Source organism: Eucalyptus grandis, chromosome 10 (genome assembly GCF_016545825.1).
Source record: "Eucalyptus grandis isolate ANBG69807.140 chromosome 10, ASM1654582v1, whole genome shotgun sequence".
NCBI lineage: Eukaryota > Viridiplantae > Streptophyta > Magnoliopsida > Myrtales > Myrtaceae > Eucalyptus > Eucalyptus grandis.
The window spans coordinates 17,757,549-17,779,708 of record NC_052621.1 but is presented as its reverse complement, the minus strand read 5'-3'; the positions used below and the strand labels follow the sequence as shown (position 1 = coordinate 17,779,708).

Here is a 22,160-nt window from a genome sequence, read left to right as displayed (position 1 = left end):
TAGCCATAACAATATTTTCAAATGATGGTCTTAATTATGAAATATGAAATAAAATTGAGTATTGATCTTCAATTTGACAAAATATAACTTGTCTATGGAAATAGTATACACAAATATAAGTGCACGATATTACTTTGTTCATATTCTTCTGTCCACCTACTTCAATAATGTCAATTGTGTACGAAAACTTGAACTCTATTAGCCCTCGAGGAGACATTGAGGAAGGTACTATAGTGCGTTTATAGTCTTATAATATGAAGGGTCAACGTCATACTTCAGCATGCAAAAGAAAAAAAAAACGTCATACTTCAGGAAAAAAAAAATTAATTTGATAGCTATACAAGAAAAAGTATGGTAACCTGCAAGTCTTGGTTCTTGTATCAGCTGTTACCATAATAAAATTTTATATCATACACTTACCGCAATTAAAGAAAAAAGTTCACACCGACGGATGATGGTTGACCATCCACTATTTGTAGTCCTTTTTGGCCCCATTAGTTATTATTTTAGATCCGTCACGACGTCCTTTTGTATTTCAAATGATGTATTTCTGATTCGTGAAATTAGTGAGATATTTTAAAGTTCATAATATATGCTACTAAAGAAGGCCTTCTTGTAAAATCCAAGTTTGATACAATCACATGCTGCGGTGACAAATCATTAACATAGAATCAACGAATGAATGCGACATGATGTTTTGTACATAGGTGGTTCTATAAAGCATAAACGCTTCTTGGAGGCTGTAGGCTGAATTTCTCCCCCTTTCAAATATTGATCATCACAATTCCTCATAAAGGGGCCGAGAGAAGGTACACATGACACTTGCCTCCTCCATACTGTACCTGCTGGAGTCCAGCGACATTAGTACATCAAAAGAACCTGACAAATATATATATATGACTCCAGCGACATTAGTACATCAAAAGAACCTGACAAATATTGAACCATAATTATTGTGAAATTTTCTCGAATCATATTATTAGTTAATTCGACAATGTTTTCTTTCATATTGTTGAAAATCTACATTATTATGAAATCTTTTTAGTTTCACAAATTTTGTTTTGATCCTTAAATTGCGAGGTGATAGCTTAAGAATAAATTGATGAAGATACCTAGAACACAAAGCTCCAAGCACTCTATGTCCGGAGGATCTGTGAATCCCTCCTGCCCATACGAAACCTTTCCAAGGCTCACCTCATGGCATCCAAGTTGAGAGAGATAAATTGAACAAGTATGATTGTTCCCTATTGGTATGTACCATTAAACCTAAATTGGTTTGCAAGGTGAAAGTTTGAGAATAAACTGATGAAGGTACCTAGAACCCAATTATTGGCAATTCAATCTTCTAAAAGTCAGTCATTTCATATACAATCCTCTTTCCAAGAAACCTATTTCTATGAGATAATGGTCTGAGATGTTTTATTCTTAGTTAGTTACTTCAGAGTAAATGATATGACAAGATAGAGTATTTGAGTCATTTCTATCGTATGACAATTTCCTTAAATGGTTAATATCATGCGTAGTCTCGAAACTTTTGTTCAATATTTAATGTAGTTCCAAAATTTTTCTTGTTTAATTTATCCTTGAACATTTTGAATCGTGTTGATGTCATCCTTCTGTTAGGAAGACTAACAAAATCGCTGATGCGGCGCCTCACACCATCAGATGTTCAAGTTGGCAATTGACTTGTCCATCTGACATTGAACATTGTGAAAAATTTAGGAACTGCCCATGACATTATTCCTTTCCTTGAGAATCGATATCACATATATAAAATTAGATCTTATCAGTATAACAACTCCAAAACACCATTCTATTGAGCATTCTTATTACTTTCGCACAGAAGTTTCCAATTTTAGAGTAAATCAATTACCAAAATTACGTGAACCTAAGAACAACTTCAAGTGTTCTTATTGCCAAAGTTTTTCATACTGCACAACAATATTTGTCTTATGGTCGAATTACATTATGAGAATACCAATTTATTTGGTTTAAGAAATGTTTTTTTTTTTTTGGTGACCTAAGAACCGCCGTACAACCGGCAGCCGGCGGCGTAAACCTGGGGTGACCCAAGGGGACCCATCTCCCTCAAACCACGGGTGAGTCGCACAAGCGACCGCAGGGATTCGAACCCACTCCCTTCCAAAAGAGGGATTGAGCACAAACCACGCGACCACCAATGGGGTGGGTTGGTTTAAGAAATGTTTCTTCAAGAAAAGAGATAAAAATAAAAATAAAAAGGAAGAATAGTGTATAAGTAGCAAAGTAAACAAGGCAAAAAGTAAGTAAATCAGAAGCGTGGTACTAGATATCAGTAAAAAGCCAACAAATCACACAGGTTGAACTGAAAGTTATTTGTATATATGCATGAGAACCTAATATTTTGACTCGGATGTCCAGTCACATGTGAGGGAGAATTAGCATTCTCACGACACATTTTCGGCACGACAACTTTTTTTACTGGTTGACATCTAATTTGATTGTTAATGACTGAGGCTATCTGCACAAATCTAAGATGGCAATCCACTTAGTTTCTAAAATTTATAAAGGTAATCCATATAATATCGTCCTCTATTATGAAACTCAGAATAAGGGTACGTTCATTTTACTGGAAATTGCATGATAAATGAAAACATTTCCTTGAAAGTTATTTTCAAGAAAAAATGGTTAGCTTTCATTTGTTTGGTGGTTTACATAATATTAATTTCCTTTTTATCAGAAGGGAAAGCCATTTCCCCTCAATCTAAGCTTATTGTTTTTGATCCATGGATAAAATTTTCTATAAACCAATTAGTTTTTTTATCATCCAAACATTAGAAAGTCAGAAAAAAAAACTTCTCAGTAAATAATTTTTCTTCAAACAAACCATCTTAAAACTTAATTGGACTTCAGAGACAAAGGCATTGGGTCTACAGCGGCCCAGAGCACACCAAAAGAGGAAGTATAGGCAGTCTCTTCTTTCGCCAGAATCACGAGGATTAGCAACGCTCTCTGTTAATGTACTCTATCCTAAGGATAGAGTTTCGTGCGCCAAGGACAACCACCAATGAACAATTCGTGCCTAGTCGGCACTCACACTTATCGTGATTTGAATTTTACAGCATCTAGACAAAAGCCATCCAACATGACATAACAGCTGATGCTACGGAAAGCCTATATTTGTGGTTGGACATTACTAAATTTCAACAAAATCCAAGCAACTAATGAACACCCACCAAAAAGTAGATGTCTCGGAGATGGTCGAAGACAGAAGTTGAATGACACCAGTTTTGTCGGCACAACGTCAGTATACCTGATCGATAGGAAAGTCCTGAGTGGCTCAAATGGGTATAGTCGACCCTATAAATTTTTATCAACTCACCAGGACAAGAAAATGTATATGTTTCTCTATAAAGATTATATAAATTTAAGAAATGATTCGGTGATGGTTTTTAATCTATTATGAGAATAACAATCTGTTATAAATCACAAAAATCAAATAACAAATAATTATAAATTATTATAAGATTTACTTCTTTAAAAATTCTTTAAAAATTTGTGATTCATTACAAATTATTATTTTCATAGTAGCCCAAAAACTGTTATACTAGTAAAGTCCGAAAAAATTTCTCTAATCAAATTCTTCTATTCACATAATTAATCAAATAAAATTCCCCCGACACAAAATCCAATAGAGTCTGATTAAAACAACCATTAGATGATGCTAGAGTGTGGTATATCACCTCCATGGATACCTATAGAAGCAACCTAAAGCAAAAACTGGTCAAATAAGTTATGGCATCTCCTCCAGCCTCGCCTATTTACTGCCTATGGTGATTCATGGGTGTTGACGTGTACAATATTTAATATAGTCATTATGGTGTTTTCCACATGTCAAGTTGACTGGATTTGGCAAGACTTGGTATCAAGGGTACTTGATCAGACAATTTGCATAAGTAGAACGACTTATTTAAGAAACTAAAAAAACACAGGGGATTTGATTAAGAAAGTAACGAAAGTAGAAAGACTGAAAGATAAATTTCTTCTTCAGAAAGATCATAGGGCCTAGTTGAAGGACGAAAGATAAATTTCTTCTTTAGAAAGATCATAGGGCAGATATAATTGGGTAGAACGTGGAATAAATATGTCAACATCATAATCACCTCGCGACATTTGACGCTATTATGATGTCCTATAGAGAACCGCACTAGGGAACAGACCGGCTGAATTTCAGGTCGATTACCAAAAGGTTTAGGCTTCTCATGTGATGATGGAACAAGATGGGATGGCTCTCGAGATGACCTTTTTAAGATGATGATGACTTGGAAACGCGGCCATGGACATCTGCAAGAATCTTTTTCCAGTTTGTAATGAACAGTACATCAAATGCTCTCTTGTTCGCGTTCTAAAAAACAAAGGGTTAATATCCTAAAAAATCCCAAACTGGTACACTTGTAATAAATTTATCCCAAACTATTTTTTTGATTACTAAAAACCCCAAACTGGTATATCTTTGACAAATTTACCCAAACTGGTACACTTGTAACAAATTTACCCTATGTTAATCCAATTTAGCGAATGGTATAATTGTCACAAATTCACTAGTTTAGGGTTTTTTTATGATCGAATAAATTAGTTCGGGGTAAATTTATCATAAATGTATAAGTTTAGGGTTTTTTATGGTCAGTTGGGGTAAATTTATCACAGGTGTACCAGTTTGGGGTTTTTTATAATAAAAAAAATAGTTTGGGGTAAATTTGTTACATGTGTACCAATTTAGGGTTTTTCAGGGTATTAACCCAAAAAGAAAATGGGGATCTTAATTTGAAAGAGAAGAGGTAGGACTCGTTGCCCAATAATTGCCCATCGAATAGTTTCAAAAGATGGAGACTAGTCATTCACCTTCTAAGCGGGCTAGGGATGGTTACTTATTATCCTTTTAAGGAAAGTTACTAACCAAGAGATGTTTGATTTTACAATCACGCAAGGAAAACTGTTCATCGCTAGGTTCCTTGTACTTACGAATGGCGAGGGAGCATGAGATCACTGGAGTAAGTTTACATGGAATAGGAAAAAATGTATTTGCAATAGTTTGAGGTAGTTTACGATTTCTCATGATGAGTTACGAATCATAAGACCTTCAAACTAAGAAGTTGAGATGAAGCACTATGTCTTAAAGGGGGAAATTACTAAAGAAGTATTAAACCTATTGTATTTTTTTTTTTTACCGAGGAACCACCAGAGATCATCCTTCAGGGATCACACGACTTTCCAATAGTCAGTGGCACCATTGGGCTTTGCCGCAAGTTGCTATTTAGACGTAAACCTCGAGGGAGGTTAGCTCAGGATCCCCCAATTTCAGACACTTTAGCAACAAGAGGATTCGAATTCTCGACCTCTGCGATGAGAGAGAGAACTCACACTAATTGCATTGCCCGTGGTTGGGTTATTAAACCTATTGCATTTGTATCGATTCAGTTCTAAATTTTTTAATTGTATCAGTTTAGTTTTAAATGTTTTCCTGTTTTGCCAATTTATCCGATCAATTTTGACCATAAATAACTAAGGTAACCAACGGACATTTTACGTAGCATAATTAGTACTAATGTAGACAATTTTAATAATTTATTAATTTTTTTCTTTGTTTTTGTTTTTTTTTTTTTTTTTTTTTTTAAGGATAGAGGGTGTTGCAGCCCCCTAATCTAGGGTCAATGATCAACCCTCACCAACCACATGCAAGCGCATCCAAGTGCTTGCTTGGCCAGATTTGGCAAGGGTGTTGCAGCCCCCTAATCTAGGTGAGGGGCTACATGCCATTGCTTTGGCCAGCAAGGGCTACAGCCCTAGCCCAAGCCCTCACCTATCATATTGAGGGCCCCCAAGCCCTCGCCTAGCAACCAGGGATGGTCATCGACCCTAAGTCGAAAAAACTAAAGAAAAGAAAGAAATTATAACAAATCTAAAATATTATTAAAAATATCCATGTTAGGCCGATTATACCATATAAGACACTGCTGATCATGTCGATAGCTAGTGATCATGTCAATGATATTCAGTAAAAATTGACTAGATGAACTCAACTGGCGAAGTGTGAAAATGTTTAGAACTTAATTGACACAATTGAAAAATTTATGACTGAAATAATATATATGTAATGTGTTTAGGAATTGTTTATAATTGTCCCTTTAAAAGGAGGTTACTTACGATCACTTGCATGGTGTTGCGGATAATTATTATTGTTGATGACGGTCATAAGTTAAGATACTGTTAGTTAACAACTAAGCGCTGGCATTCTCGTGTTACATATTTCTAGTCAAATTATTATTCTCAAAAGGGAATTTATAAGTAGGTGCAGACAACTTGTTGAGGCAAGTTTACAACAATTTCATCTCACCCATAATCGATGGAGCTACAATTACCAGAAACGGGAACTAAAATGGTTATCTACTAGCGGAAAAATACAATATTATTGTATAATTACTAAACGATACAATTATAGAGTTTACGAATCGACTTTCATAATTGAATGTTAGTCAAGTTATGAGGATTTCAACAAATTTACCATAATTTGAAGTTTTCTTTTGGGTTGAAATAAATGAAGTTATTAACAAAGTATAGTTACTATCATTTATGATAATTTAAGGTAATTAACTACACCATTGGTAATTCCTAAGTATTATCATTCTTATATTATGAATTCCGTAGAGGAAGTGTTACCTACAAATTTAAGTTACTATTAGCAGGTGCATTTGAGCTTACGCAATCATGAGGTAATTACAATCGTTCAACGTAGTGAAACTCCAAGGCCCTGTGTGAGGATAAAATATATGTGTTGAAAATGAAATAATCCAGCATTTAATGAGATTAATATTTTTCGATAATTATAATTAACTTTGAGTTAAAAGACTCAATCAAGTAAAAATATTACTACCGACCAAAAAAAAAGTACAAATATTACTTAATAGGGTAATTAAGGAAGGAGTGACGTAATTCGTTAAGTAGAAAATGTAAATGATGGAAACTAGATCTTGCCAATTATAGGGAGAATTACCAAAAAAGTCTCAAACTTATTGCAATTGTACCAATTTAGTCATAAACTTTTTTTTTTAGCCAATTTAATCATAAACAATTTACAATTGTGCTAGTTTAGTCTATCTAGCCAAAATTAGCCGGCCAACGCTAACGTGGGCACCAACCGTTCGGTGAAAGTTGACATGGCAATTTTTTTGAATTTTTTTTTGAATTTTTAAATATCTTTTTTGAATTTTTTGAATTCTTGTTTTTTTTTTTTTTCCACTTTCTCCTTCTTCCGGCTGGCTGGTGCTAGTTAGAGGCGAGGGTCGATAAGGTCAGCCTCGCCAACCAATGGCGAGGCTCGTCCTCGCCGGCCAGTGGCGAAGGCAAGCCTCGCCCAACGATGGCGAGGCCATTCTTGGGCAAGGAGCCTCGCCGGCCATCAGTGAGGTCGATGCTCGCCTTAGATCTGGGGAGGCTCAGCCTCGCCTCTTGCCAGTGCTAGCCGGCTAGAGGAAGGTGAAGGTGAAAAAAGAAAAAAAAGAAAAAAAGAAAAAAAGAATTCAAAAATTCAAAAAATATTTAAAAATTTGAAAAAAAATATTAATAAAATTGCCATGTCAACTTTCACCGGATGACATCACACAAGCCACCAATTTTGGCCGATGGACTAAACTGGCACAATTGTAAAAGATTTAGGACTAAATTAGTAAAAAAAAAAAAGGCTTAGGATTGAATTGACACAATTACAATATGTTTAAGACTTTTTTGGTAATGATCACAATTTCATTTAAGGTGAGAAATTAATAATATTATGTGATCACTGTTTGATTGCTACCAAACAACTTTTTATTTCTATATTCAATACTTGAAGTTAAGTGCTTAAATTTTTAGCATTTTTATTTTAACTTTCTTAGATGATCCCTTGGTCATGACCAATTGAGGGCAATTCAGTTTTGATGTTTATTTGCAAAGTGATATGATCCTGATGGAACTAAATTACTTTGTCGTAAATGACGGTACCTATATTTTGTAATTAATTTCAACGCCAATAAATGATAGGTAGTAACTTATCTGATTGTATCTTGAAGGTTGAATGTCCTAATGTTCATGACTTACCATGACAGCTTGTCCATGTGTGTCGTATTGTTCCTCAACCAAATTTTGAGGTTTCTAAACATGATGTGCCTAATGGTCACGAACTTTCCTTAAATATCAGTAAACTGAGTGAGGGCTACATTTTGATGACCGTGATTTTCTTTTTCGTTAGTCAATTTCAAATAAAAATCTCATCCTAGCAATTTGCCTTATTATATTGTAAACGCAAAAACAAATGGTAATCTTTTGAGGAAAAAATACGATGTAGGACATGAATTGCCTTTCAGGTTTTTACCTTCTAAAATTGAATATAAAGTTTTTTTTTTGTCAAATTTTCAATAAATTTCTTGTCTTTCCTTTTGCGACATTTGAAATTAAGTTAAAAAAAATGGATCGAAAATATTGGGTATTATATTTAATTCTTAAGGGCTAATATCATAGAAACACCTAAAAAGTCGTACTAGTTTAACACATTCACTACAAACTAAGATCTGCACTGTAGAAACCCCAACGTGATACCACCACTATCTCAAACTTGCCATCCATTTACTAGTTCAATTTCACTGTTGTAATAATTGATATTTTTTTTTTATCTTTATGAAATTTTAAATAAGCTAACTACGTTTCACGGTAACATATTTCATAAAGTTGTAAATGTCAAAATAATTTGATTGTCAATATTTCTTAGCGTTTTTCAATGGCTTTTAACCTTTTCGTCGTAACTAGTGCAAAACTTCGAAGAATTTAAATATTCTAATTTCTAATAATTAACAATGTTTTCAAATCTTTACAAAAGTTCCTTGTAGTGAAATAAACTGCACCGTAAAGAATATTATATTTTATACTTTACAACGTTTTACAAACGCTTCTAACGTTTCATCATTACATATTTCCTGAAGGTTATATTTTTAAATATCTTAATTCTTATAGCTTAAAAGTTTTGCAATGGCTTATGATATTTTTTCATAAAAGTTACGGAAAATATCATAGATAATCAAATAACCTAACATATATACATAAATGTGTGTGTGTGTGTGTGTGTGTGTGTGTATATCTACGTGTTTTATTTTACAAATGGTCATGGCATTCTGTTGTAACGTAGACCATTCCAGATTTTTCAAAAATTTGCTATTTTTCACGAAACTAAAACTTTTTTTCCTAAGCTAATGCAAAATGTCGTGTATCTTTAAATATCTATTTTAAAAATATTTTATGATGTTCTATGAAGTTATGACATTGGCTCTTAAAAAGTGAAAAGTACCATAAGTAATATAACTATAATTATTGTTTTACGTTCCCGACCAAAAAATAAATTATTATTTTTACGATGTTATGCATAACGTAGCTTAAAATGTCTTATTTTATTATTCTAATTTTTTAAAATTTGAAATGATTTATAAAAAAATATATATATTTTGCCGTTACACCGTGCAACATGTCGTGAATATTTAAATATCTATTTTAAAAATGCTTTATGATGTTTTGCGAAGTTGTGACATCGGCTCTTAAACGGTACAAAATGCCATAAATGTTTTAGCATTTATTATCGTTTTACGATGTTGGACATGCACATAAGACAGTTTCTAAATTAATTTTTCTGTGGGTGTTCACAAGTCATCATGGATATTGTTGATGTTTTCGTTTTTAATAGGTTTTTTCTTTGTCAGAACGTTTTTAATAGTCTACACACACCAATCTTGTATTCTTTTTAAACGTGAGTGTTTTCTTACATCTATGATGTCTTCACAAGTAAATCAAAGCCATTTACTAATGTAATATTGTCAAAATAGTATTAATTTTTTTCTACATATATTAAATTCAGAAATTGTTCATTCAGATGTACTAATGAAAATTGCCGCCAAATACAAATGAAAGCAATTGAAAAAGGCGATTTTCAGTTGCGGGTGAAGGAGAGCTAGAGTATCGGCATGATCATAATCTTAGATTGTGTTTGTTTCGCAGTAAATGCATAATTTGGAAAATATATTTATAAAAATGATCATTTATATAGTTTACAAAAAATGAATTAATAAAAATATTTTCATCATTTGAGAAAATATTTAGAAATAAATTTCATCAATAATGTATATATTTTCATTATTCAATTATTTCAAGACATGCAAATAATCATTTTTTAGAAAATATTTTCATAATTATTCATTTTTCACAAAAAAAAAGAATTTTTATTGCGCATTCCCTAAATATTAGTTGGTAAAATATATACTTGAGTTATTTGTGTCATGACATCTATACATAAAAACAAAAGGGAGCTTAGGTAAAGCAAAATTAGTTATGATCGGATTATATTATACCCATTTATCCAGAAATGTTCATCCAAAGACGACATTTCGTTTGGGCTTGGTCTTGGGCTTGGGCTTGAAGTGTACTCCTGATTTTACGGGGTTGAGTGTTGGAAAAGTTTTCCAGTCATCCCCGCCATTTAGAGACGTAATTGTCGGTCATGACATGACAAGACAAGTGAGGAACCAAAAAGTGTGTTGACTAAAGCCCGTGTACGTGCCTCTGCTGTGAAGTATGCAATTGGTTCGGAGTGCTATAAAGCGAGCAAGAGACCCGTAGAAAGAAGGCATGAAATTGAGAAGGCCCGAGCCTTATCCGAAGACAGGTAGAATCTCGTTCTCTCATCAAAAAATTGAGTATCCAATCATCTACTAATGAACATGACGACGCTAGAACATTTTCAAGCCACAATATAATTTCACGACGCAAACATCTCTCTCTCTCTCTCTATAATATCCATTCATCATTGTCCTCTTCATCGCCCTCTTCTTAGTGGAGTCCAAAAGACTTTCACCGCCTCTGTATCTTTCTAGTGCAGTATCTTCTGCGCACGCACCCTCATCTTTTGCTAGTATCATCCGTCACCCTGCGTGGCGATTAAGCCTCCAAGATTGCCTCACTGGGCCTCATGCTTCTGCGACCAGCACAATTTCTCTCTCCTCTGATGGACCTCTCTCTCTCTCTAAAGGTCCCTCTCTAATCACCGTTGACTTGACGGTTCCCACTTCCCACCACTGGCTAGATCTCCTCAACTACGGCGACCCAAGTATGGTCCTGCACTACAGCGAAAGTAACATAAGAGCACTGGGTTGAGCGTCGTGTTGGTTGCAGTGGTACGATATTTTCATCGTGTTGGTTCCAAGGTGCCGAAGGTGCCAAGCATCTGCTGCTAGTGGTGCCGCTGTCCTAGGATGGGCGTCGTAACAAGGGGAAGAGAACGGGCCACGCATGGCGTAATGCTTTCTTCTTACTGCGCACGACTGTTTGACTAGACATGCGCGGTGGTGAAAAATTAGACAAAAGGCCTACCTAGTGTTGGATTGCCTACGAACCGGTACCTCTTAGGTTCCTCTCCATCACACTTTCATGATATTGCGATCAGGTGGGTGTGTTCGGATCAATTTCGTACGCTCCGACTGGTCCCCTTGATTCCCAGGCAAGAAAATCTATAGTGAACTGTGTGAGTCTCGTCAAGGAAAGGATTGATTTTTTTTTTTTCTATAATGAGTGGAAAACTAATGAAGTTCAGTTTTCCGAGAACCAATTAATCTTTTAAGTATCGTAGGGTTGAAGGATGGTCAGCCAATTACTATAGAGATTTATGGTCCCTTAACAAATGCAAGATCAATGGGGAAATTTCACAATAATTTTCTAAAAAGATCTAAACCTATTACATAACGGCCATTTCAATTCTCAATATTTTAATTATATCAATTTAATCTCAAATCTTTTGATAATTTACCAAATTAGTTACATTTCAATTATGTCAATTTTATCCTAAATCTTTTGAAAATTTATCAATTTAATTATAAACATTTTTATGATTTGCCAATTTAATCTTTTCAACTAGTTTTGAAGGGAAATCATTATTCATGGACATTAGCTTGTGGCTAGCTATCATTGTGGCGCGACTCAATTGGCACGTTTGGCACTAACGTAAACACTTTTATAATTTTTTATAATTTTTTTTTAAACTTTCCTCTTTTTTTTTTTTAGTCAAAAGGAAAGAAAAGGGAAAAAAAGAAAGGAAAAAAATGGAGAAATTTTAATAAAATATAAGATTTGTGCACCTCAACGTTAGGTTGACTAGTGTCTTCGTATGGCAATTTCTATCCAAATTTGACTGGAAAGACTACATTGCCAAATCGTTAAATTTTTTAAGACTAAAGTGATATAATTGAAATATTTACGATTAAATTGGTGGACATATAATAAGTTTAGAAATTTTTGAACACTTATCCCCAAGAATACGATACTCGTGTTACTTCCCAACTTTAAAAAAAATTACAAACAAAAAGAGGAATTCTTCTCCATGAAAGTTCCCATCATTGACAGCAATCAACATACTCATTTGCAATTAAAGTGCTTTTCCATATGGTTAATGATGCTTCTCACCCAAAAAACCAAAAACACCATGGCTGAAAAGCAATTAGGTTCGTGAGAGAAAAATGATTTCGCCAACTATTAAATGTGTCAAATTATGTCTCATTGCAACAATTTATTTGTCCATGGCTATTGTATGAATGACAAATATAAATTTTCAATATATTTATTTAATTTTCATCGGAGAAAATATGTATGATCATCTTTTTTTAAACTGATGAAATTTTGTAATTATCATGATAAAATTTTTAAAAATATTGCTGTCATAGTTTATGTTAATTACATTATAAATGAGTAAAACCTAAAAAAAATAAATATAATAATATTGTTGTCATGGTTTTACATTAAATGAGTAAAATTTGCTAAATAATATAATTGTTCTAATTGCAATTTTCTCGAGTAATGTTATTAATTATTCGTGATATCCATTGATGAATCAAAAGAAAATTATATATATTTATGTGAATGTGACATTGTATAATCATATATTAGGTGTATAATGGTAATTGACATGTTAGATCATTAATAAACAAGAGAAAATGCATAAAAGAGCATATATTTTGTACGTGTATAATACGCTTTAGTCTTAAGAAAGCAAATAATTATCGTAAATTAAGCAAACATGTGGGAGACGGGTTTTCTTTTAACAATCACATTGGTACATGTATTTTAATGCACAAGTACAAGCATTTTACTAATAAGAAGCACTTATACCTACTTTATACCATTTTAGCAAAGAACAATATAATGTAGGAAAAAGACTACCAAAAACCATAAACTTTGCCAAAAGTGACAAATTTATCATTATGACACATTTATCCTATACTTGTTTTCGTGACATAAAAAATCTTGAACTTATATTCGTGTGACATATTTACCCTAAACTATAGGGCATTTTCTTATTTTACTTTTTAAATTCTTTTTATTTTTCTTTATCTTTCTTTATTTTCTTTTTTTCTTCTTCTTCTCTCTTCCCTCCGTCGGCCATGGCGGAGAGAGAAGTGGGCATCCTCGCTAGCGTCGAGCGAGGATCGCCTCGCCTAAATCCGTCTTCTCTCCGCCATGGTCGAGAAGAAAAATGAAAAAAAAAAAAGGAAAAAGGAAAAACTGGAGAAATAAGATGAAAATGCTTTGATGGGAGTAAATGTGTCACAGTTAGCAAAATTTAGAGTTTTTCATGTTTAAAAAAAAAGTTTGAGGTAAATTTGTCATTTTTGGTAAAGTTTGAGGTTTTTGGTGGTCTTTTCCTAATACATAATTCACCACGCACATTTTAGCAAAGCAAAAATATTAGTATGTTATGAGAAGTGGGCATCCCTCGCTAGCGTCGAGCGAGGGTCGCCCTCGCCTAAATCCGACTTCTCTCCACCATGGTCAAGAAGAAAAATGAAAAAAAAGGAGGAAAAACTGGAGAAATAAGATGAAAATGCTTTGATGGGGGTAAATGTGTCATAGTTAGCAAAATTTAGAGTTTTTCATGTTTGAAAAAAAAAGTTTGAGGTAAATTTGTCATTTTTGGTAAAGTTTGAGGTTTTTGGTGGTCTTTTCCTAATACATAATTCACCACGCACATTTTAGCAAAGCAAAAATATTAGTATGTAAACCACGGATATTGTTCTACCTCAACTATGACCAAATTCACACACGCACATATATATCATCAAATGAAAGAAATTAAACATAGAAAAGCTTAGATAACAAAAAGCTAAAGTCACGATGAACTTTATACTTAACAATCATATATTAGCATAATGTATGATGGCCATCCATGCGATCGACTCAAAATACATCCGTTCCTCACTCCACAACCACCATTGCAAAAAGGCTGAAGAATTAGTATATCAACCACTACAATTTCTATACTTTCCCATTAATAACTTTCCCACGTCATATTCCAAAGAAAAGAGACACATATAACATCTCCCAAAAACAGTGCAAATACTTTATACTCAAATTGAGGCTCAAACCTAGGCAACTCCTAACTTTTTATGTTCCACGAAATTAGTTAGTATGAAAGAAGTGAGTGGGCAAACCATTTCAAGACGACGGACTCTCATGTGGTGGAAAAACATGTTGAGTATTTGTTTCATGAGCGTAAGGACAAATTGAAGTGACGGTAGTTGCTCTATGCTATATGTGGCCATACCATTATAGCAAATCTAGTCATCTTAGTGGGTGAAACGTTGATTTCACTGCGGCAAGAAACAACGTGGAAGAAAATGACATGGAAGAAATGTGGCATCCATTGCTTTCTAGGCTTACCAGCATAAACTTCACATGGATATTATGTGATACGTGCAACTAGCCTAGTTACAAATATGGACGAATAGTTTTATCCTATCCAAAGTGCCATAAATGTAAACCATATTCACTTTCCTATGAAAACTCAGACCAAGGATCCAGAGATCAACTGCACTCAATTAATCAATTATCTATTTTATAATAAATCATGCCAAATAAATATCGAAAAAATAAAAGAACACACTACATGTAAATCCGAAATTAATTACATCAATCGCACTGACATCACATTACTGAATTTTACTGACTGCTTTTTGACCAGCGGCCGTAATAGTCATTTGAAACCACAAATTAGCCACTAAAAGATTTTTCTTTTCTATTCAGATTTTGTTCTTTTAAATGGAATTGGTAATTATAGACAGAAGCACGTCCACTCATGGCCGTCCTTTCCTCTACTTGCGTGGCCTACACACACATGCACACGTATAAGATGAAAATAAAAAAGAGAAAAGATGATTTTCAACAAGAAGAAGGCCTTCGAATTAATGAAATTGAAATTTTTTCTGAAACGACAAATGAAGAAAACCGTTTCGATAAGTTAGCTCCTGAAATTAGTGTATTAACAAGAGAAGAATTCCTTTTAAATACTGCTAATAAGATACCAGATGCAGAGGCAAAAAAAGACCATCTTGATAGATTTTAGTCCTCAATGAATATATATAAGATGATAAATAATAAAGAGAAAAATAGCTCCTGCCCTTTGAAGAGCTCAAAATCCCATCACTGTTCTCTTGGCTTCCTTGCTTGTCCTAGCTTGCACATGCAAGCTTCAGCATCGATATTCTGTCATAGATCTGATTTGATTAAGCTGATTAATCTTTGTTTGTTTGCGTGGTACCCATAAAAACCCTAGCTCTACAGTCACTTCGACAGCTTTCTCTTTTGATTTAACAGGCTTAAAAGTTAATAGGCTTGTCATAGATCCCTATGGCGGAATGTTACTTGGGTTTTGCCCCCCCTCCGTTTGGTGGCGAAAGAGACTTTATCTTTTCCATATCTAGTTGTGTGTATACCAACCATATCTCTGGACCACACCACATCGAATCTGAATTTATCCTTAATAGTTTAACCTTTTTTAATTAAAATTATATGCAGATTTGTTTCACCATTAACGTAATATGATTTGTCTCTTGAAATGTACCGACTTGAATCAATTAGGATTGGTCCAAGGTTCTTTTTGCTAATTATATCAAGGGCTGAAAATCAAATTATTCAGCATTGAATATTATTAAGCACGTATGTTAATATTATATAGCTTTGACTTAAAGATTTCAGTCATGTGAAAAAACACTTAATAGCCAGTGAGAAATGAGCTACTTCATTCCCTATGTAGAAATTTGGATATTAGCAATTATATAGTTGCAATTGCAACTTCATGTAAAATCCATATTTTTCTATTTGAAGAAATTAATAATGCTTAACTTGCGGACATTAATACATGACGATTCGTTTTTATTTCTCATGAGTTCGTCCCCACTTCAAATCTAGTGTTTAAATTCTCGGCAAAGCCCTAAGTAAAGCTTTTGTCGGATTCTCTGAACGACAAAGTACTCGGATCGGGTCCAAAGCACTCCGATCGGGTCCAGTCACCCACCACTAAACAAGCCGTACATCTTCATCACAAGAGTGTGCAATCATCTGCTCTCTCTCTCTCTCTCTCTCTATCTCTCTCTCACTCATGTGCACCGAAGAGAGAACAGTCCAGATGAGTGTCGCTCTCAGCCATTCCTTCTCTCTGCACACCCAAGTGAACCTGAAAGAGGATAAAAACGGGTTCTGAGAGGTCACTCTTTCAAGACCAACTGAATCTCTGTATCTTTCTTCGACAAAATCTATGGTTCTTTGGTCGCTTTGTGTTCAAAAAGTTCTCCAAAGGCCCAAAAATACAGACACGCGCGCACACACAGGCACATTATGTTCCCATCTATGATGACCAACAACAATTCCAACCCTGCTCACCATCTTCTCTCTCCATCACTCCCCAATACCTCATCTTCTCCCACAAACCAGGAATTAATCAACCAAACCATCCTCTTCCACCACCAAATGCCGTTCACAGATCACCACTTTTTCTTTCCCAACAACCACATTTATCCCGTAATTACTGAAGCTCCAATCGACATTAGGAGTCCCAAAAATGGTGCGAAAGTGAGCTCATCAAACCCAGCCAACAAACCCATGAAGAAGGACAGGCACAGAAAGATATGCACCGCGCAGGGCCTCCGGGACCGGAGGGTGAGGCTCTCGATCGAGATCTCGCGCAGGTTCTTCGACCTCCAGGACATGCTAGGGTTCGACAAGGCGAGCAAAACCCTAGAGTGGCTCCTTACGAAGTCGAGGAAGGCCATCAAGGATCTGGCCAAGGGCAAGCGCAAGGACTTGGTCCTCAGGCCGGTGGAGGATGAGAAGGGCTGGTCGTGTTCTAGTTCCGAGTGCGATCAGGCTGTGTCAGCAGGGGTTGTGATCGCTGGAAATGGCATAGTTCCGGTGGATGACAAGAGGTCAGTACCAGTGGGAGACAATGACTACCAAGGGATGTTCAAGATGGTGTCATCAAATCGAGATGGTGGGCTTCATGTTTTGGCTAAAGAGTCTAGGGCAAAGGCAAGGGCTAGGGCAAGGGCTAGGACCAGAGCAAAAATGAGCAATGACAACCCAAAGCTTGATCACCATGACCAGTTCAAGAAACTGTGCCCTGATTCGCAGGCTTCTAGTGAAGAGAAAAAATCAAATCATTATGTTCAAGCACAAGCTGATCACCAGGCATTCAGTGAACATCAGGAGGAGGTCGATATTGAGCAATCTGTTCTGATCAATAGGAAGCTGAAGCAAAGTTCGGTCATCATTAACAATTACCAGAAAAACCTAGACAATGACAACAATAGCCAATTTTACTACCACGATGTAGCTCATCAAAACTGGGACATCAACCCCGTAATTGGTCAATCGACCTTTTCTTCATTCACCAACATGAACTTTTCATCAGGTAATTAACTTTCTTTTCCAAGAACAGAACATTCCCCTCACTAACTTTAAATTGTGCGCATTAAATTCGGTCAGATTTTTATGCGGGCTTCATTTTTTATTTTGTTAAAATAAAATTACAGGGGTTCTGGTATGTGGAAAGCAATGGGATTCTCAAAACAGCCATAGTCGACTATCATAAAGGGCAATACCTGATCCGTGTAAGTTGTGGAAAGTTCTGATCCTTTCTTTTCCTTTTTTGTTCCCCTTTTTTTGCCCCATTAGCTCCCTTTGCTTCGTTATCATTTCTCCTACCATCAAGTTGCTCAATGAAATTTACATGCGGAATTATGTCTACCTGATAAGGGGTTATTCTGAATCCAAATCTGCCACTTTCTCTATATCGTATAACATAGTAAAGCTCGTTTAGATTCTTGGTTCAACCATCAAGATTTTGCAGAGACAGACATAAAAATATACATCTCCATCATCTTGAAGGAACAAATCAAGGTTGAATTCCTTCTTCCAACTGACTCTGAAAAGATTACACCATCTAAAGAATTTAGATTTACCCATCTTTTGTGACTCCAATATGTTGCACGTTGTATAGATTATTATTAACCGTGCACTTCTGGAGTTTGGAGTGATCTAATCCATCTTACTCTAGTAATGATACCCTTGGCCTCTAAAACTGTATCTAGCATATAGTTTTACTCTTAAGTGTTTCCACGTCAGAGTAATTAAACTGAGCCTTGCATGCCGCCGTCTAGTGGAGCCTTATTTGAAGCATGAAATGGGATGATTTGCGAATAAATTTAGGGATTAGTCATGCTGAAAGTCTCACATACCCCATGTTGCCAAAAGAAAAACATGTTTATATGATCTTTCAACCTTGGAACAAAGACAGACAATGAAGAAATTCTGCTAACTAATCACAAGCCTGATGACAGAAATAAAATGTGTGCACCTTTTGATGTTCGCAACCGAGATTCTATGAAAAGACCAGAGTGTTTTAGGCAATAGTAACTTTGGAATCCAACATAGAATGTCGTTATACAGTTTCAATGCTTTATTCACTCTATGAGAAAATCACATTGTTGAAGGGCACATTTCATGTTTCACTTACCTTCTCTATTTGATTTTAAATGTTATCTTACTGTTTCTTCTTCACAACCATCTTGCCCTGTCATTCAGAAAATAATTGACAAATTTGAAATTTCCTACACCTGATTAGAAGGAAACACCACAAAATGTGACCTACTTTCGTTTTATTTTTGGGCCATCAATTACCTAGAATTGTTGATTGTAAGTTATGAGCACCAATTTTATGAACTTTAGATCACTGTAAGAACTGATAATCAAGTACATAAGTAAATAAATAAATAAATAAAAACCCTCTGTGCTCTTCAATACTAGGGTGTAATGAAATTGAGTCTGAATCTACATGGTATAATATAGTCAAATTCTACTCAATTGGATGATGCACATCTCGATTATTTGACTCAAACGTAATCAAGCTCCACTTCTCATACTCAATAAGCTACAGCCTGTCATGACATGACTTGACTAAAGGATAACCTTTACTCCAAGCTTGAGTCTTGATTCAATTTCTTAGAACATGTTTTACAAAGCAATACCAATAAGTTCTTTCAAATACATCAATTGTTTAGATGCAATTAGAATATGGAAAAGTTCAACTACTTAGTTGGGTTTGAGATCTTTTTCATTGGGTATTTTCGTATTGAAGCTCAACACTCTCAACTACTCAAGTTAACTACTCGAACTCAAGAAAATTAAAAGTCGAGATCCATGAGTGAAGTTTAGGTAAACTGACAAATAGCTTAACTTGATTAGACCACTACTCCACATAGTCCAAAAGTGAAAAAAAAAAAAACATCAAAAATCCTAAAACTTGTGTAGGAACCCAATTGAGTCCTAGGACTTCTTAATTTTGATTCAATTAAGTTCAAAGTGCAATCAAATTCTTTTGATATATATTTTCTAAGATTACCTATATGTCACTTTAAAAATGTTTATTTGGGCATCCTTAAATTAGACTTTTAACAAAGGTTATAGGACTTAATTGTAACTATTAGTAATGGTTTAGAACTCAATCAAAGCACAATTAAAAGATTCAGGATTCAATTACACTTTTTAGTAAAAGTTTATGACTTGAGGGAATCAATTGAAAGATTTAGGACTCCATGCATTCCGTAGATAAATTTAGGACTTGTACAATTTTTTCCACCACAAATATCATACCTACAAAATAATCATTTTTTTAAAGAAAAAATTGTGTGTAAGAAAAGCAAACCTGCTGCGTACGTAATACACAATTGAAAAAAAAATGCGAACTATGTTTGGTGACACGTTTTAAAATCTAATTTTCTTGGGATAAACATATTCCGATATTGGTAATCTAATCCAGTTGATGCTGATCAAAGAGAAGTATAACAAAAATTATGTGCTTACTTGCATCTAGACCTAACCAATGGAGGATTGCGCGTAGGACCGGCTTCAAAATCCTTTGCTAGACTCGTCCATGCTCAAAACTTATTCTGTCTTAATTGGGCCAAGGATGCCGGAGGGCCGAGCCCAAGAGGGAAATTGTTTGCTCAAGCCCCTAATCTTTGGACTGACTAATCATAGGCAGCCTTGTTCACTTGTTGATCATGTTGCATTTACTATGTCACGGACTGATTAATTTTTTCGTATGTTTATCCTTAGATCACGTGATTAAATACATTCGAGTCATCATTATTTCTTTACACATCACTCTTTACACAAATTTTAATAGAAAGGTATTATGATCTTGATTGCAGGGAATGAGATTTTGATCGATGAGACGGTATCGGTCTCCAAATGTGTCGTCTCTACGGTCTTTGGCTCTCCCACCTCAATAGCTAGACGTTGGATTTCTCCTAAACTGCATATCAATTAGTACCGCAGTCTTCAGAATGTGCATTTTTGCGTTTTTAAATGTTTGGATATCTATAACAATCGGATGTATTCATTTAGATGTTGAATATATATTTGGGTCAATCTACCCTTTGAAATCATTAGCTTGAAATTATCATTTGTAGTCCCTATTAATCTAGATCTACCTATACAATATTTCATATATTTCATAATTCGTTGATATTTCACATATTTGGCTGCGTATGTCATAGCAAGGTCTAGTGTAGGTCTAATCAATCATTGATATTTGATAGTCTTGATTAGTCTAGATATTAACTTTTCCTCCCAAACTATTTTCTTCAATTTCAAGTGGTGATCTTTTATTGGCTAAATTACAATGACATGGCCTTGAACTTTGATGAACATTGTTGCACCTTGCACATTTGGAAATTACATAGACGCCCCTTAGAAGGATGTGAATTGAAAAACAATTGACATTTAAAAAAATAAAAAATCGAAGTGAGAAGATAAGGCACTTATGTGAATGTAATCGATTGACCCAATAAACACAAGGTGCTTCGTCATAGCCCAAGAAGGAAATAAAACCCAACCGGCTTCAATTTTTATATTCCCCCAGCAACTCAATTTGACACTACCCATCATAGACCTCTTAAATCATGAATGATTTGTATATTGTCAACATTTAATTCAGATCTATCCAATGGTTTGTCGGACTAAATTGTTACTGGGTATTTTGAATATGGCCGTTTATTTGAATGCTCACTTATGTTTTGCCATATTACTTAATATATCAATTTTACGATACCAAGCACTGCTCTAGTTGAGAAGATTTGTTGAGTGCACTAAGACCAATTCACAAAATTGATATATTGAGTGATGTCACAGACTGTTATTGGTTATTGAATATGGCTCTCTTATTTATATCTCCACTTATAATCAGCCATATCGCCAAATTTCATAGTTGTGTAAACCAATTCTCTAATATACCAAGCGTTGCTCTCGTCCTAAACTCAACAGTGTCACGTAAATTATTTTAACTCACATTTATTACTAATGATTAGCAAGATATTTTCATTTGCTTGTATTCGCACTTCTTTTATGTTTGCTCTAATCCGTTTACTTTCGGATCTTTCCCTATCTATCTTAGCATCTTCAAGTCCTCTTAAAACTGTTCCTAGCAGAAGAATTAGTATGAGGATCCTAGTCTAGCAAGATTTTGTTTTCCTATGGTATATATTTAAGATAAAACATATAGTTACTTGCTTCGTCTTGAACTTGAAGTTTAAAGAACTCAAATATTGTGTTTTTCAGAAATTTAGATTAAACTTAACATAATCAATGTAACTAGGACATATGTCAACATCTTAACTTTATCGTTTTCAATTAGGAGTTTGAGGAATTTTCACTCAATCACCTTACCGCAATGTTCACTAAATTCCAGTAGCAACGAACAGAACTTTCCCCCAATTGACTTTAGACCA

The 22,160-nt window shown here is 34.7% G+C and overlaps 1 protein-coding gene across 1 annotated transcript; it reads left to right on the top strand.

Annotated features, from left to right (window-relative positions):
* Positions 1-16,443: 16,443 nt before the first annotated feature.
* On the top strand, positions 16,444-20,818 carry LOC108955638 (transcription factor CYCLOIDEA). The gene is made up of 3 exons (XM_018863721.2): positions 16,444-17,782; positions 17,904-17,981; positions 20,583-20,818. Exons 1-2 carry the CDS (start codon positions 16,711-16,713, stop codon positions 17,960-17,962), a joined length of 1,131 nt encoding a protein of 376 aa, XP_018719266.2. The 5' UTR covers positions 16,444-16,710; the 3' UTR covers positions 17,963-17,981; positions 20,583-20,818.
* Positions 20,819-22,160: the final 1,342 nt, after the last annotated feature.

Excerpts from the sequence above, each read along its gene's own strand:
- LOC108955638 (XM_018863721.2), top strand. The coding sequence starts at position 16,711 with ATGTTCCCATCTATGATGACCAACAACAATTCCAACCCTGCTCACCAT. Across the intron at positions 17,783-17,903 it reads CAACATGAACTTTTCATCAG|GGGTTCTGGTATGTGGAAAG; the intron begins GTAATTAACTTT and ends ATAAAATTACAG.